Below are 18,210 nucleotides of genomic sequence, written 5' to 3'. Positions count from 1 at the left end.
ACTAGGAGGGTGGTGAAACATTGGAATGCGTTGCCTAGGGAGGTGGTGGAATCTCCTTCCTTAGAAGTTTTTAAGGTCAGGCTTGACAAAGCCCTGGCTGGGATGATTTAATTGGGGATAGGTCCTGCTTTTGAGCAGGGGGTTGGACTAGATGACCTCCTGAGGTCCCTTCCAACCCTGATATTCTATGATTCTATGATTCTATGAAGTTGGGCCCCTCCTCTCAGGCCAGTGGGTTGTCCGTCGGAGGAGGCTTTGCCTGTGGCTGCTCTTCAGGGAGCTCCAGACTACACTGCACCCTGACCCTTCTGGCCTGACAGTGCTCCCAACGGCACTTTGGTTTGGAACCGAACAGCTCAGGGTCAGAAAAGGGGAAAATTTCTTTAAGCTTAACCTGGGATGCCAAGAGGAGGTTAAGTGCCAACCCCGCCTTCCCAGCTACCTTCACAAGACTGGTTACAGGTCCCCAGTCCCAGCCCAATACCATCGGTTAAGCTAGGTGTCAGGCCACCGCCACTGACATTTCAACCTGCTGCTCCACACCATTAACCTGACTTTAGCCACAGGGTAGGACCAAACATCCCAGTGAATACACTCTACATAGACCAGTTTGGCCCCTTTAGAGATCTGTGGGCGTTTGATTGCCAAGGTTTTCCCAGAGGCTCACAATGCAATTCAGTCTCCAGAAAGTTCTCTACGAGGCAGACTGCCTCCTCCAGGCAAGTCACCCGGTGGCAGCCAACCCACAACTTGGGCCACCCCAGGATAGTTTGGCAAAACTGTGCTAACATCACCATTTCCACTGGCAAATAAGTCTCTGATTTCAGCCAAAGAGAACACAAATCCTGGAAGCGTTGGGCTGCAGCCCTCGATGGGAATCTAGAGCCAATGGGTTCATGTTTGAATGGACGATGATAGCCCTCTCCACTAAGTCCTAGACAGGCTAGTAGGGTTGCTCCAGTGTCCCATTGTCCTTTGCCATCTCAACCGCCAGGTCATGACACACTGCTTAGGCCTCTCCTGCTGAGTAGGGAGCAATCTTAGTGGCCCACTCCTCCCAGGGCCAATAGTATGCCCTGGCCAGCTGCTCAAAAGTCCCTAGGAAGGCCTCAAGAACATCTTCTGTCCCCATTTTGGTGAGGGCTTCTCCCTCCCACACAGGAAACCACAGCCCCGCACTCACCTGTGGGCTCCAATTCTCCAGATGAAGCATAAATCACTGTTGCTCCCTGATGCTTTTGCTGGCACTGTTGTTGTTGTAACTGAAGCTTCTGGTGTAACTGCTGCTGCTGGGTCACAATCTGCTGCAGCTGCTGATGCTGTAGCTACAGTTGCTCCCCCCTCCATTGTAAAGAGGATTCAAGATCCATGGTTTCCTGGGCAGTGGCAGACACAGCCTGCATTCTCCACCCTTCCGCTGGGCCTGTCCACCGGCCTGGGGGCAAAACAACCAGCCCCACCCAACTCTGCTTTAGTCACCTCGGTTATTCCTCTGCCACACAAAGACAAGGCATATGGAAAAGTAACACAAGTGATAGTCCTGACTTGGGCTGATACTTCAGGGTCCTCTAGCCCCAATAGCTCAAGAGTCACAGCCCTCCCTTTGCCTCAGGGGGCTACAGGGCCCTGCACTATTGCAGCCTCCTCCTCCTCCTATTGCTCAGGGAAGTGTTTGTCTTTTGTTCCCCCCAGGCCTGGGTCCTCTCTTACATCTTCCAGCTGGTAACTGGAGCCACTCATTAGCTGCTGCTTAGCTGGATCAGCTGGTTCCCTACACTTGCCTGCTGAGCTTCTCCTTAGGCCAGAGCCTCCTGCTCCCTGGCTGGACAGGCCCTTCACAGAGCAGACCCCTGTGCTAAAGAGAGCATTTGGGTCCGTTAGCTAAGGAAGTTGAGGGCTAGTAAACTAAAAAACGGCTCCTTCTGTTCTTAGTCCCTCCTGTGTTCAGACTTTGTACATTCCTTGGAAACAACCAAGATTGCACCAAAGAAAATACCAGACACCAACAATTTCTGCTTCCAGCTGGAAAATCCCCAGAGCCCCAAACACTGATGAGCTGCTCGGGTGGAAAAGGGGCAACAGCCCCAGTCAGGATTCGGGCCCCATTGTACATTGCGGGCTGTACAAATACATAATAAAAGAGAGTCCCTGACCTGCAAACTCTGTTAGGAACACGCTCAATGCCTGGTTTTCAAAACCAGCAGCCTGAATTAGGCATCCAAGTTGATCCTTCGGCACCGGCCTGCAGTCGTGTAGTTGGAAGTAAACGAGGGTAAACAGTGTTTATCCAGGTGTCCTTTGGGGAATACGGAGTTTAGTTTGGGAGTTCCCACCTCCTTTTTTTACCACTACATCACTGCCTGCCTGATTCCCACAAGAGGTTCAGCATTTGTGAGCCTTTTTTATCATGATTTTTTCTCTCCGGCTGCATTTGGAGAACCCCTCCCCTCCTGTGCATGTGACCGACAGCACAGATCCAGGCTTGGCTCAGGAAGTTCACAGTGTTAGTCCAGTGTCACAGATGTGCTGATGCCAACAGCTGGTTAGTGCCATAGTGAATGCAGGGTCTCAGCTCCCTGCAGGAGAGATGGATGGTGTGGCAGACAGCTAGAGCCTCCTGCATGAGTTTCAGCAGCGTGAGCCATTAGCATCTGAACTCCTCCCTGATCCCAGTGACCTGAATCAATCTCATTGCTGCTGTGCAGCCTTCCAGCCCAGCTGGCTGAATTCACGGAGGACACTAAGGGGAGGGTGAATAACAGAACAACCTTTATTTCCTCCTTGCCTGCAGCTGTGTACTTCTTCTGTAAGGCCCCCTAGTGGCCTGTCTAAAAAGTGTCCCTAAACAAAATCCTGCTCTGTGAGGAGGGAATGAAAATACAACATTCATCGATCCAGCCATGCACTAAACATCAACACAGACTATTAAAAACATCCCAGTGAAGGCTGGGAAGACTGCCTGACCCTTCAGTCTCGTGCCAGGGGATTGTTCTGCCCAAGTAAAGCACTTGGCTACTAAATCCCTGAGTTCCTCAGGTATCCATGGTCTGACCTAATCTTTCAGGAAGGAGGGAGGCTCTTAGATCTAGCTGGCTATCTCCTTTCAGTCAGATTTGGAGGAGATGGTGGATGGTTTATTTGAGCAGGGGGCTCATTACTCACAGGTTCAGCCCGGAAGTACAGATCTGAATGGTTCGTGAGATTTACCTGCTGAAAAAACCTGGTGTGAAATGATATTCCAGAACCCGAACAGGGTAAGATTGAGGGGTGTTCAGCTGTGCCTGTCCTATTCCTTCTTCTGCAGAGCCTTTCAACCGCACTCGATCTCCTGCGTTCAGCTCCCTCATGGGACTGAGTCTGTGACTCCTGACAAAGTTTCTCTTCTGACGGCTTTTAGATTGTTCTTCTTTTCTTCGCAGCATTAGAAATTCAGTCCAACTAAGATCTAATAGTGAAGGGATGGTTGGGATGATGGAACTCAACTCAGCTCCTCATTGGGCCTGAATCCATTTGCCAGAGATGCTGGCAAGCAGGGGAACAAGGCCAGATATTGTAAGAATTTGTTCCACTGTTTTCACGGAGAGTTGTGCTTCCCCATGGTTTTATGAAAACTGGCAACTGCTGTAATGAGTGAAACTGCAGGGATTTGTAAATTTAACAGTGTCTGATAGTAACTGAGGATCATTATCAGAGCAGACTTACAGTGGGATTCCATTGCAGTCAAACACGGATTTCCTCCTGACCCCACTGTCTGTGATGTAGTGGTCAGTACCCTGGCTATTTCAATAAATCTTGACAAGCAGCCAGTGAATGGAAGGGAGGTTCCATTAGCCAGCTGGAGAAGATCTTTCCACCATGGTGTGTCTGGGAGAGGGAAGGAAATGATGGTTCTGGTTGGTTGGTTCTCATGTGAATGCAGGTCTCAGAGTTCTCACCTCTCTCTCGGGTACTTGTTGCTCAGTGAGGGCCACTGTTGAGCTGTTTCTGCACATTTTGGTCTGGCTTGGTGGCCCCCGTGCAGGTTATGCATAATGTCCTTTTTCACCCCCATGTGGGGATGACTAGTCTGGACTCCTTCAACAACAGACTGGGGTCTAGGCTAAGATCATCTGAAATCACCCAGTTCAGCTTCATAGAGATGTCTGATGTTGCTCTTATGTCCAGCCTTCTTTGCAGACTTTTCTGAGGGCTTGTCTACATTACCCGCTGGATCGATGGGCAGCAATCGACCCAGCAGGGGTCGATGTAGTCTAGACACAATAAGTTGACCGCTGAGCGCTCTCCCGTCGAATCTGGTACTCCACCGGAGTGAGAGGCGCAGGCGGAGTCGACGGGGGAGCGTCTGCTGTCGACTCACCGCAGTGAAGACACTGTGGTCAGTAGATCTAAGTACATCGACTTCAGCTACGCTATTCACTGCCTTTTGCTTTCCTTTCACTGTGGAGGGTACGTCTACACTGCAGTCACAAAGTGTGATCACAGCTTGAGTGGACGTACCAGCATCAGCTTTAATGTAGCTAGCTCAGGTATCAGGCATCATGTGCTTCATCACGTCTCTACCAGCCCACCCAGAACCCTGGGTAATTACCGTGGGACTAGCCTGCGTTGAAACTTGTGCTGCCCCTTGTCACTGCTCCGGTACCTGAGCTGGTAGATTAGAGCCGCGGTTCCCCAACTTGTTGCTAAGACAACCCACTAACTGCACTTTGCTTTTCTTGCAACCCACCACGACCTATATGCACCCTCCACGCTGGCACCACAATCCAAATCCTGGCCTGTACAGGAGGGGTGGGGCGGGTGGGGCGGGTTCTGGGGTTGGAGAGTCTGCAGTGGTGGTTCCCGTCCTGCAGGGCTGGGCCCAGCTCCCTGCTCTGGGCACTGTGACCTGGCACATGGGGATGCAGGGCCTCCCAGGTGTGCCCTGGCCTCTCCTCCATCAAGTCAAGGGGGTGGCTGGGCCACATTTGAGTAAGTGGCATCGCAGCCTGACTCACGGTGTTGCAGCACCTCTCAGGTTTCGACTGGACACCCATTCATAATGACAGGTGATGGAGGGGCAGCAGGACCAAAACCAAGTAGCTCTGCGGCCCATGCACCAGGTCACAATGCCGGAGGAAGGAACTGGTGTGAGCCAGGAACCCGATGGTGCACAGTATTTCACAAGGATTCCCTGGGTCAGATATAGGCAGCATAGTTCACTAATGGGTGGCATATGAGGCATCTACCAAGAGCCAGTAGCCCAGCAGTTGTCATAACCATTGCAGAATGTCTGTACAGATGATACCTAAGGAGTTAAGGCAGGTTACCAGGAGGTGACATACCTCTGAAATGGTCCTCTCAAGCAGCGGGTAACAGACACCTATCTCCCTGTCTGGTCGTTTGTATTCTGTATTGCACTCCTCACAATGGAAACCTATTTGTCTTCTGAGCCAGAGGAAGTGGAAAGTCTGCAAAATCTACAAGAGAGAACTTCTACAAGAAGAAACAAAAGAGCAGGGGGTGTCCTTTTTATGAATCAAGACAAAGGATGGGACTGGTATATTTTTAGGGGGGCAAAGGAACACACAGGATCCTTCACTTTGGAGGCAAGCTGCCAGTGTACTTGACTCATGAAAGGAGGGTCACAGCCAGCGAGGCTGTAAAACGCTGCAAGTGTTTTGGGTAAGGATTATTCTACAAGACATGAGAGTGTCTTGTTAATTAAATCTGGGCTGCAGAAGGAATGTTACAATTTTGTTTTATACATAATTTCTTTGCAATACTTCTGCTTGCTACTGCTTGAATCTCTGTCTTTGTTAAATAAACTTACACTTGATTTAACTAGAAGCATATCTAAGTGCTGTATGATAAGTGGAGCAGTGATCGGAGGTGTAACTGCTAAGCTGGGTTCCACAGCTTCTTTTAAAGCAATGAATCCATGAATACTGTGAGTGTCTTGGGATGAGGAGCTGGACCGGAGGAGGATTTACAGTAAAACACAGGGTGCCCTGGCATGGGGCCCCCCAATGACAGGGGGCCCCAGGGCCAGGCAGCTGTGGGGGCAGACGCTTGGTCCTGCCGACTCCTGGGGCTCCTGCTGCAGACTCTGCAGGCACCGGCAGCCAGGCTCCCCCCTCCCCCGCCTCTTTCCCACCTCCTCCCCTCAGCGTGCTGCGTTCCTGCCCCTCCCTCTCCCTCCCAGCGCTTCCCCTGCCACCAAGCAGCTGTTTGCCGGCACTCAGGTCGCTCTGGGAGGGAGCGGGAGGAGAGGGGCCACAGCACCCTCGTGGGAGGAGGCGGAGAAGACGTGGGGGCGGGACCTTGGGGCAGGGGCTGGAATCAGGGCAGGGCGGAGCAAAGGCAGGGCCCCTGTACTCCCCCTTCACATACCCCCCCAGTCCCGTGCCATGGGCTGCTCAGGGCAGGGGGCTGGAGTGGGATGGGGCAGGGAGCTGGAGTGGGATGGGGCAGGGAGCTGGGAGCACCCCCATGACCTCACCGCCACAACCACAGCCTCTTGCCTGCCTCCTGCACCCCCCTCACACACTCCCAGCTCCCTTCCCTCCCTGACTCCTGTAACCCCCCCACATACCCAGCCCCCCCACACCTCATGCCCTGACTCCTGCACCCCCCCTTCCCCAACCTGAGCACCAAACGGGAGCTCCTGCACCCCCCCGACATACCCACCTGCACCCCTCGCACCGAATGGGAGCTTCCCCAGGTAAGCGCTCCATACCGCAACCTCCTATCCCAACTCTGAACCCCCTCCTGCATCCTAACTCCCTCCCAGACCCTGCACCCCCAGCCCTAACTCCTGCACCTCCTCACACACTCCCAGCCATGACTCCTGCACCCCGTCACACACCCCCAGCCCCCTGCCCTCCCTGACTCCTGCACCTTCCCCACATCCCCACCTGCACCCCTTGCACCAAACAAGAGCTGCCCCAGGTAAGAGCTCTGCACCCCAACGCCCTACCCCAGCCCTGAGCCTCCTCCCACACCCTAACTCCTTGCCAGACCCTGCACCCCAACCCCTGGCCTGTTCCTGCACCCTAACTTCCTCCCAGACCCTGCACCTCCAGCCCTGAGCCCCCTCCCACACCCTAAGTCCTGGTCAGACCCTGCACTCCAATGTTTTTTTACATTATTTTTTTTGATGAAGCACTCTTATCCAAAGCGCTTTACAATAGTTAGCTAATGGTACAAACAATATTTAGAAAGATCATTAAGTGGTCCGTTGAGACCCTCTGCAATTTTCAAGTGGCCTGTGGAAAAATAAGTTAGACTACAAAAACAATCAAGATACCTCACTTTATTTTCATTTACTTCCTACTACTTATAGGAGGAGGAGGAAGAAAAATGGGGACAGGAGGGAGCTAAGAGAGAATGTCCTTTTTCTTGGCTGGGTCCCAAGGAGGGGCCCCCAAAATGAAACTGAGCACAGTGCCGGGGGACCCCACTAACTCTAAATCTGCCACTGAGCTGGACACTGCAGGGAGACGCTTGGAGGGCACGAGGCTTAGTGTACACCTACCTCTAAGCTGTGTGGTAACAGCAGGGCCTGTGAGAAACAGAGTGGGGAACTTGTGTTGCCCAGGGCCAGTGGAGGTGAGATCTGAGCCATGGCAGGCACAGACAAGTCTTCCTCCTGCTTGACTAGAGATTGGACTGGAGAGGCACCCCAGACACTTGGCCTGAACAGCCCTCACTCTCGACTGGACCTTTTCTATTTCCATTGTAGCCGTGTACAGATGAAGTGACCAAGCTGAATGCAGGATTTGTGGCGAAGAAAAGACAGACACCTCTGTGAAATAGCGATGTACTCTGCAAGCATTCTGGTATTTACTTCACTGAGGATTAATTTGAACGCTCTGGCTTCTGCACTGGTCAGTACTCAGCTCAGCATTGATTGTAAACTGTATTTGTAGATTGTCATGGAAATGAACATGCCACTGTGCGAAGATGATTAGTTTTAATGGGGTTTCCAGTGAGAACTCAGTGACTTGTTACTTGTTGTAGCCTTATTGGTTCAGTGGAAATCCAGACTCTGATTAATCTTCCCCTTGTCACTATTGTCTATAAAATTCATTTATCATCAGAGCAGAAATATTAATCCTCTGTATTTATCGCTAATGGGGAATTCTTTTCACCATTTGTTTAATTTCAGGTGTGAATTATCCAAGGAGCATTTCCCATTTATCTCCTTGGATTCAATGAAAGTTTCAAATCTGAATTCAGTTTAGGAACAACCTTGTTGCTTATCTCAGAATGTTCTCTTGCTGGTTTCTCACTTTTACCACATGCCTGACGGAACATTCAGTGTAAACTCACCTCCCATCAAACAGCCGGCCATACCCACTGGTGGCACACCCTTGTCTCTTGGTTTGTTCAATCTCAGCCTCTCCCTATCATGAACACTGGAAACTGCACAATTCATCTGGCAAGAAAAACTTCCACTATGGGGAAGACTTTCAGAAAGGATTTAATAAGAAAAAGGCACAAAATGAAGCTGAAGAAATTACAGGGATAAAAAAGCAGGAAAAGTCCATCCTGGCCAATCAGTGGGAAGTTATACAGAGGAAATTTGTGAATCTTTTCCTACTCGCCATTGAATTTCCTGCAACTTCTCACAAATTCTAAAAAAATACCTGCTTTGTCTATCTACCAGGCAGGGTCTGTCTCTGGGCATCAGGCCAAAGGAAACATTTCTCAGAGAAAAAGGCAAATCTTTTCCATCATCACAAGGTTATTTTGTCCAATCACATTGTTCTGATACTGATCTCCCAGAGTCACCGTGTCCCACATCATCGTAAGTTGTGTCTCCAGGAGGCAGGAACAGGGTTTCCTTCTCCATCCCAGAAACACCTTCATTCCTTAGTGAGTGCAGATTCCAACCTGAAAATACCAAGGGAGACACATACAGTCAGTGGATCCATTTTATAGCGAGGTCTGGCTGCATAGCAAGGGTGGAGCGCACTCCGCAGTATGGGTTAGAAAATGTTCCCTCTTCGTTCTTCTGATTGGGTCCATGACAAGTTTTAATCCATCACCTCTGTACGTATTTTGGAAGTAAAACCCTTGGTTTCCAGACCATTTAAAGGTGCCAAGTGACAACTGTATTTACCTGTCACTTCATGTACAAAACCCAATCACTTACGAGCAAGGAGCTCTTCGTTAAGGACATTGTATAATTCACTCTGCCCTAACAACAAACATGAACACATAATTCTTATCAAGTACGAAGCAATGCACATTTCATCACCACTGCACCTCCTCTGGGGTGGCTGGTGGTGTCTCTGCTGATGACACAATGGGGAGGGGAGGGGAGATATTGGCCAAGGATAATGGGCAAATGCCCGAATTTTACAGGAAGCGTCACAAGCACTTTAATATTTGCGCAGCATTAACAGAACTTTGGTTTATAAGATTCTGCCCAAAAGATACACGCGCAGTAAATTGGTAGCAATCCAGTAATCCAGGGTGTGGCAGCCACACAAGGATTTGAACCTACAGATTGAGGGATCTTGCTGGTTTGACCATGAAATATCATACAGCAAGGACCCCATTTTTCCTGTCACCATTGCAGGCACTGAAGCCTCTGCTTTGAGGGAATGAAAAGAAGAGAGAAGGAGAGTTTTTCTCACAGGCACTGGGTTGGCCGGGTTTGTTCCCTTGCTGCGTACCTCACATTTCCAGCCCTCCCACTCTGCAGAGACAGTGTGAACTGCAAACTCACCTCTTTGTGAATCCCCGTTCCTCTCACTCGCCTCAGTGCCTTCCTCATCATTCTGCCCCAAGCCAGTGTCACCTTCAGGGTCAGACACTTCTCTGGCATCATCATAACCATCCCCTGGCAGCGCAGGGGCATCTGATGTGAAGATGTGAAGTAATTAAGAGAATAGTCACAGTGAAGATAGAAATAAACTACAAGTGACAGATGCACCAGCCTCACTGGTCCCTGGGGATCTCTCAGCACTTCCACCCTCAGGATGGGAAGAGGAGCCTTCCTCTGGAACCCTTAGACTGGGGGATTTCACGTATCACATTTATCGGATACATTTCAATTGCTGGTTGAGTGGATCCTAGAGCTCCCAGATGACGAGGCAGAGGGGGAGTTATAGAAAGAGGTGACTGGGATCTAGTCCAGAGGCATTGCTCCACAAGGCATGCTATTATAATAATTACAAATGTAAATGACTTGGAATTGCCCAGAATTTGTTCCCGGCTTCCTAAACTTGACATTATCTTAAAAATGTCTTTTCAATGTGTTCTCCTGATAAAGTTTACCCCATAAACTGCCATCAGTCTCCAACGTGCTGACACCACTGGGAGCTGAGCCAGCTAATAAGGGTGGGACATGGGCCCTTGGGTTTAAAATCTCCATGTCCCACCCACCCCCTGTCCCAGCGTGTCTGACACAGATGTATATAAGCTGCATTAGCTGCTTGCCAGAGGCTTGCAGGAAACATTGCTGTACTGTAGAGATCTCTGATTTGGGTTGTCTTTATAAATAGTGAGGAACCCTCGTGCTCCTGGCAGTGAGGGTCACAAGGCAGTGACCTGAGTCAAGTACAGCATGGACAGCTGCTGAGCGAACTGCTCCTTCCATCCCTGCAATGGGTCTCTGTCATGACCTAGGATATCACATGCTTCCCTACCCCTGGGCCTCCACACAGCTCTTGTCATGCACCTGGTCAGCGCCCCCAGCGTTATGCCAATAGACAATACTGGTGGGTGAACTTCCTGGTTTTCTTAACAAACCACTATTGTCCCTACTGGGAAATACAGTTAGATTTTCGTCATGGTAATGTTGCTTCCAAGAGGTGGATTCATTGCTCACCTCGGCCATCTGGAGTCTGGGGGACGTCGTTCAAGTCAGGCTCCTCCGTGTTATCGTAATCCAACTGAGACCCCCCTGGGGAAACTCCCTCTGGAACAGCAAACACCACACTCAGCCCATGGCACCAGCAGCGTCTCTTCAGTGCAAGTGGCCCTTCTAACTAGAGCTGTGTATCATGGCATGTGAGAGGGGAAGTTGCAGGGGGCCCATGCTGAGAAGGGCACAAGTCAGAGAACTACAGTAAAACAGGAGTCCCAGAAATAACAAGGGGCCAATCCTGTCCCTGCAGAATCCAACAGCAGCTCTTTTATGTATTTCAGTGGGAGCAGGATCTGGGTTGTGCTGAGATAACAGGTTGGAACACAGGCACTGCCAGGCCAGAGCCGGCCTGTGTGAATCCAGCTGATCTCTGCAGACAGGTTTGAATTTTCCTGTTTCACTGGGGAGGGGGAACCTCTCCTCTGTAGGAATTAAAGCTCCCACTGGGAGATCACTGGCCTGATCCTTTGTGAGCTCCTGCTCTCCATTAGCCTTTCAGGCAGCCCAGGGCTCAGCTTGGCAGCGCTCCAGCTTCTCAGCAGAACTGGATCATCTGCTCAGTGTCTCCCCCACCCAGCCCCAGGTCAAACTCCCACAGGGCCCAAATCATGAACTCTTTTGAGAGCAGCTGGGGTAGAAATGCCGCCCTGTTTATAATTAGAGATGGGGCCAGGCCGGGAAGTTCAGGTTCAGGATTTTGCTTCAGCCTGTTATAGCGACAGGTGCCAGCCCCAAAACTGAGATCCGAAGCTGGGGTCAGAATCTGCAAATCCCCCCTCCCACAAAGTTCTGGTGGGTTTGGATCAGTGAGTTGGGCTGAGCCCATCTGTAATTATAACATAGGACAATCTTATGTGAGCAACAAGGGTTGTGTCGTGGTGGGAATCTGCTATAGACCACCGGACCAGGGGGATGAGGTGGACGAGGCTTTCTTTCAGCAACTCACGGAAGTTACTAGATCACAGGCCCTGGTTCTCATGGGAGACTTCAATCACCCTGATCTCTGCTGGGAGAGCAATATAGCGGTGCACAGACAATCCAGGAAATTTTTGGAAAGGGGAGGGGACAATTTCCTGGTGCAAGTGCTGGAGGAACCAACTAGGGGCAGAGCTCTTCTTGACCTGCTGCTCACAAACTGGGAAGAATTAGTAGGGGAAGCTAAAGTGGATGGGAACCTGGGAGGCAGTGACCATGAGATGGTCAAGTTCAGGATCCTGACACAGGGAAGAAAGGAGAGCAGCAGAATACGGACCCTGGACTTCAGAAAAGCAGACTTTGACTCCCTCCGGGAACTGATGGGCAGGATCCCCTGGGAGAATAACATGAGGGGGAAAGGAGTCCAGGAGAGCTGGCTGTATTTTAAAGAATCCTTACTGAGGTTACAGGGACAAACCATCCCGATGTGTAGAAAGAATAGTAAATATGGCAGGCGACCAGCTTGGCTTAACAGTGAAATCCTTGCTGATCTTAAACACAAAAAAGAAGCTTACAAGAAGTGGAAGATTGGACAAATGACCAGGGAAGAGTATAAAATCATTGCTCGGGGATGCAGGAGTGAAATCAGGAAGGCCAAATCACACCTGGAGTTGCAGCAAGCAAGAGATGTTAAGAGTAACAAGAAGAATTTCTTCAGGTATGTTAGCAACAAGAAGAAAGTCAAGGAAAGTGTGGGCCCCTTACTGAATGAGGGAGGCAACCTAGTGACAGAGGATGTGGAAAAAGCTAACATACTCAATGCTTTTTTTGCCTCTGTCTTCACGAACAAGGTCAGCTCCCAGACTACTGCACTGGGCAGCATAGCATGGGGAGGAGGTGACCAGCCCTCTGTGGAGAAATAAGTGGTTCGGAACTATTTAGAAAAGCTGGATGAGCACAAGTATCCACTGCATCCGAGAGTGCAAAAGGAGTTGGCAGATGTGATTGCAGAGCCATTGGCCATTATCTTTGAAAACTCATGGCGATCGGGGGAAGTCCTGGACGACTGGAAAAAGGCTAATGTAGTGCCCATCTTTAAAAAAGGGAAGAAGGAGGATCCTGGGAACTAACTACAGGCCAGTCAGCCTCACCTCAGTCCCTGGAAAAATCATGCAGCAGGTCCTCAAGGAATCAATTCTGAAGCACTTAGAGGAGAGGAAAGTGATCAGGAACAGTCAGCATGGATTCACCAAGGGCAAGTCAGGCCTGACTAATCTAATTGCCTTGTATGATGAGATAACTGGCTCTGTGGATGAGGGGAAAGCAGTGGACGTGTTGTTCCTTGACTTTAGCAAAGCTTTTGACACAGTCTCCCACAGTATTCTTGCCATCAAGTTAAAGAAGTATGGGCTGGACGAATGGACTATAAGGTGGATAGAAAGTTGGCTAGATTAATGGGCTCAACGGGTAGTGATCAATGGCTCCATGTCTAGTTGGCAGCCGGTATCAAGTGGAGTGCCCCAAGGGTCGGCCCTGGGGCCGGTTTTGTTCAATATCTTCATAAATGATCTGGAGGATGGTGTGGATTGCACCCTCAGCAAGTTTGCAGATGACACTAAACTGGAAGGAGAGGTAGATACGCTGGAGGGTAGGGATAGGATACAGAGGGCCCTAGACAAATTAGAGGATTGGGCCAAAAGAAATCTGATGAGGTTCAACAAGGACAAGTGCAGAGTTCGGTTTTGTTCAATATCTTCATAAATGATCTGGAGGATGGTGTGGATTCCACTCTCAGCAAATTTGCGGACGATACTAAACTGGGAGGAGTGGTAGATACGCTGGAGGGGAGGGATAGGATACAGAAGGACCTAGACAAATTGGAGGATTGGGCCAAAAGAAATCTGATGAGGTTCAATAAGGATAAGTGCAGGGTCCTGCACTTAGGACGGAAGAATCCAATGCACCGCTACAGACTAGGGACCGAATGGCTAGGCAGCAGTTCTGCGGAAAAGGACCTAGGGGTGACAGTGGATGAGAAGCTGGATATGAGTCAGCAGTGTGCCCTTGTTGCCAAGAAGGCCAATGGCATTTTGGGATGTATAAGTAAGGGCATAGCGAGCAGATCGAGGGACGTGATCGTCCCCCTCTATTCGACATTGGTGAGGCCTCATCTGGAGTACTGTGTCCAGTTTTGGGCCCCACACTACAAGAAGGATGTGGATAAATTGGAGAGAGTCCAGCGAAGGGCAACAAAAATGATTAGGGGTCTAGAACACATGACTTATGAGGAGAGGCTGAGGGAGCTGGGATTGTTTAGCCTGCAGAAGAGAAGAATGAGGGGGGATTTGATAGCTGCTTTCAACTACGTGAAAGGGGGTTCCAAAGAGGATGGCTCTAGACTGTTCTCAATGGTAGCAGATGACAGAACGAGGAGTAATGGCCTCAAGTTGCAGTGGGGGAGGTTTAGATTGGATATTAGGAAAAACTTTTTCACTAAGAGGGTGGTGAAACACTGGAATGCGTTGTCTAGGGAGGTGGTGGAATCTCCTTCCTGGGAAGTTTTTAAGGTCAGGCTTGACAAAGCCCTGGCTGGGATGATTTAACTGGGAATTGGTCCTGCTTCGAGCAGGGGGTTGGACTAGATGACCTTCAGGGGTCCCTTCCAACCCTGATATTCTATGATTCTATGATTCTATGACTTAGGACGGAAGAATCCCATGCACCGCTACAGACTAGGGACCGAATGGCTCAGCAGCAGTTCTGCAGAAAAGGACCTAGGGGTTACAGTGGACGAGAAGCTGGATATGAGTTAACAGTGTGCCCTTGTTGCCAAGAAGGCCAATGGTATTTTGGGATGTATACGTAGGGGCATTGCCAGCAGATCAAGAGACGTGATTGTTCCCGTCTATTCGACATTGGTGAGGCCTCATCTGGAGTACTGTGTCCAGTTTTGGGCCCCACACTACAAGAAGGATGTAGAAAAATTGGAAAGAGTCCAGAGGAGGGCAACAAAAATGATTAGGGGACTGGAACACATAACTTATGAGGAGAGGTTGAGGGAACTGGGCTTGTTTAGTCTGCGGAAGAGAAGAATGAGGGAGGATTTGATAGCTGCTTTCAACTACCTGAAAGGGGGTTCCAAAGAGGATGGATCTAGACTGTTCTCAGTGGTAGCTGATGACAGAACAAGGAGTAATGGTCTCAAGTTGCAGTGGGGGAGGTTTAGGTTGGATATTAGGAAAAACTTTTTCACTAGGAGGGTGGTGAAACACTGGAATGCGTTACCTAGGGAGGTGGTGGAATCTCCTTCCTTCAAAGTTTTTAAGGTCAGGCTTGACAAAGCCCTGGCTGGGATGATTTAGTTGAGGATTGGTCCTGCTTTGAGCAGGAGGTTGGACTAGATGACCTCCTGGGGTGCCTTCCAACCCTGATATTCTATGATTCTATGATTGATTCCTCTCTCTCTTGGGGACAAGAGACTAGCCCTGCTGGGCACTGACGCCTCCACCCAAACAGACTGACCCGTCTCCTCCAGCTCCTCACCTGGGGAGGTCACTGGGAGCCACTCAGTGTGCTCAGGAGATGGTCACATGTTCCCGTCCTGAGATTCTGACAGAAATCCTGTTCAATGGGATGAGACCCGACTGTGTAAAATGGGAACCGTGTGAGGGGAAGTGGCTGCGATTGCAGAAAGTGTGATAGAAATTCATTTCTCTGCCCAGATTTGGGTCTCTTGGCCTGAGTCTGCCCCTCCCCCATTACCTTGTTCTGATCCAGCATCATTTTCCCCCTCGCTGTCCCCGGTGTAATACTGCAGCTTCGTCACTGAATCATCTGAATAGGAGACTGGAGAGACGAGAACCAGAAATTCATCACAGTGAAAACAGCACAACTGTGGGACTGGGAACACATCTGGGGCCTGGAGCAGGATATCCAGTCTCAGTCTATACCTTCCTCTACAGGACATGGTGACTCACAGCAACTCCGAGTAGTGAGAGCCTGACACAGACTCCCCAAGAGAAATCTCCATGTTATTGTGGTAAATGTGACTGAGGGGATGATACAATCTGACCTGAAGGATGCTGTGGTGAGTGAAAGGCCCGTCTCTGGCTGCTGGTCCAGGGAAGTTCCACAATTCTCCTGGCCTCCTCAGCCACAGAGGGAACTCCTCCTTCTTAAGGGTAAATACCCACCTCCCCCATGAATCAGTCGATCAGCTCTCCGTGGTGTTTCCAGATTAAACCAAGAAAGGCCCAAAGCAGAGTCTGTGATTCATAAATTTGTTCGTCTCTAAGGTGCCACAAGCACCCCTTTTCTTTTTGTTATTCACTGTAACCATCTTGGCAATGGTGCTGGGAGATGCCCTGAGCATGTTCTCAGAGCTCCACCACAGCAGAGCCCTTGGGCAGGATGTTCCCATCAGACATTGAGACAAAATGGCACAAAGGATAAAAGGGCTGGGATTCAAACTCATGGGGCTCTCCTGGGCTGATCTCTCTGCTCCAGGGGCAGGAGGGAGCTGACACAACAGACCAGTGGCTGCGGTGGGAGGGGGGCAAAGAACATCCCCTGCTCCAGTGCTCCAAAGAAGTTTTCAAATGATAGTTTAGCCTGCCCCAGAGAGTCGCTTTCCTGACCCCTCACTGGTTACACGCCAAGGCTGCAGGACGGGCAGATGGGAAATTAATTGTCCCTAGAACTGGGACACTCAGTGTACGGTGGGAAGGAAACCCATCTCTCTCAGTCTACATGAGTAACTTCTGGTCTCACCACAGACCCAGCTCCCACAGCTAGAGCTTGGTAAAAAAACCAGATGGTTTGGTTTTCTGACCATTACGGGGAAAAAGCAAAACATAAGATTGTTTTGAGTTGAGCCAAAAATGACTTTTTTTTGGCAATTTTTGGGAAATGCAAAAGTAAAAAAAAAGTTTAAGGTTGAATGAAACCATTTGGTGTTCTTTTGGACATTTGTTAATTTTTGTTTATTTGTTTTCATTCCGATAATATTAAAGGAAATTTCTAATGGAAAAGTAATATCTAATTGAAAAAAACAAAATGCTTTCTTTAGAAAGTGTCGAAATGAAATGAATCATTCTGTGTGTATTTGGAACAATTGGGTGAAATTGACAGGAATTTGTGAAATGTTTCGGTGCCTCTGAATCTGCATTTTTCACCAAAACATTTCATAACGGAGACTTGTGCCCAGCTCCAGTGACAAGCTCACAGGGCTGAAGCTGTAGTGATTTAACTCTGGGTCAGGGCCTCAGATGGACAGGGCATTAGATAGCTGCTCCCTGTTAAGAGTGAGACCCACACACCTGAGCGACTGAACATCTCCTGCTTTTTTCTCATCAGATTATAATCAATCTCCTCGTACACAGCCTCAGAGAAGGGATCCAAGGGTCTTCTGGAGCCTGAAAACAAAGGGCAGGGTTTGCACAGGGTCATTGAAACCAGAGATGGGAAATACTATGGGATCATCCAGCCTCTCCCCATGGACCCAGTGTGAGCCTGAACCCTTCCGCACATTCCCAGTGCTGGAATTTAAATGAGCCAGGTGACAGGGTTTCTTTCCACAACAGCCCTTTGATGGTGCTTCCCGGGGCTAATTCGCTGTCAGGAATCTTCCTCACATTCATCTTAAATGTTTTTTAGTCTCATCTCATTATTTCTGGCTATTCCCCTTTGGAGCAGCTTAAATAATTCTTCCTCCACGCAGGTGTTTATCTGCAAAATGGTGAGAACCTCTTTTTTTTCATCGAGTTTAAGGCCAGAAGGGACCATTAGAACATCTAGTCTGACCTCCTGTATAATACAGGCCACTGCATTTCACCCAGATACTCCTAGGTTTGAGCCCAAAGATGCACTTAGAGTAAAGCATTTCAGTCCTCAGGAGAATAAACTATTGTGTGCCACAGGCAGAAAGCAGGAGCGAGTAAGGTACCACCAATGCCCAAGGGCCCCACAGTGGCAGGGAACTGATTACTTGAGAGATGCCTTGATAATCCTGGCAGGTGATCCACGCTCCATGCTTCAGAGGAAGAGGAAAATCCCCCAAGGTCCCTTTTTGCCAATCTGACCTGGGGGGAAATTTCTTCCTGACCCCAAATCTGACAATTGGTTTGACCCTGAACATGTGGAAAAGACACACCACCCACCTATCTTTGAAAGAGGTTTCTGTGTATCACCTCAGAGGACTGTTCCAGCCCATTCAGTGACACATATCCCTCTGTAGCTAATGCCTGATGCTTCAGAGGAGGGCAAGAAACAAAACGAAGCAAAACAAAACACAAAGATGGGTCTTCCCAGAATTCCTTCCTGACCCCTGCAGGAGACTGGCTGAAGCCGTGAAGCATGAGATCTGATTATAGTCATTGTCTTACTGCAAAGCTGTGACTGTTACATGTATGTTGATGGTAGTCCCATCCTCTATCTTC

At 49.6% G+C, this 18,210-nt stretch overlaps 1 protein-coding gene across 1 annotated transcript in view; it reads right to left on the bottom strand.

Moving 5' to 3' along the window:
* Positions 1 to 8,725: 8,725 nt before the first annotated feature.
* The window catches only part of LOC144268860 (antigen WC1.1-like), a 43,122-nt gene continuing 33,637 nt past the window's right edge, over positions 8,726 to 18,210 (bottom strand). Inside the window, exons 11-15 of the mRNA XM_077824142.1 lie at positions 17,092 to 17,187; positions 15,536 to 15,619; positions 10,820 to 10,909; positions 9,716 to 9,847; positions 8,726 to 8,874 (exon numbers count right to left, since the gene is read on the bottom strand). Coding sequence (XP_077680268.1) covers positions 8,726 to 8,874; positions 9,716 to 9,847; positions 10,820 to 10,909; positions 15,536 to 15,619; positions 17,092 to 17,187 — 551 coding nt within the window. The remainder of the gene's footprint in view (positions 8,875 to 9,715; positions 9,848 to 10,819; positions 10,910 to 15,535; positions 15,620 to 17,091; positions 17,188 to 18,210) is intronic.

The sequence above is a fragment of the Eretmochelys imbricata genome, chromosome 1, assembly GCF_965152235.1.
Source record: "Eretmochelys imbricata isolate rEreImb1 chromosome 1, rEreImb1.hap1, whole genome shotgun sequence".
Classification (NCBI taxonomy): domain Eukaryota; kingdom Metazoa; phylum Chordata; order Testudines; family Cheloniidae; genus Eretmochelys; species Eretmochelys imbricata.
This window is presented reverse-complemented; position numbering and strand designations above follow the sequence as displayed.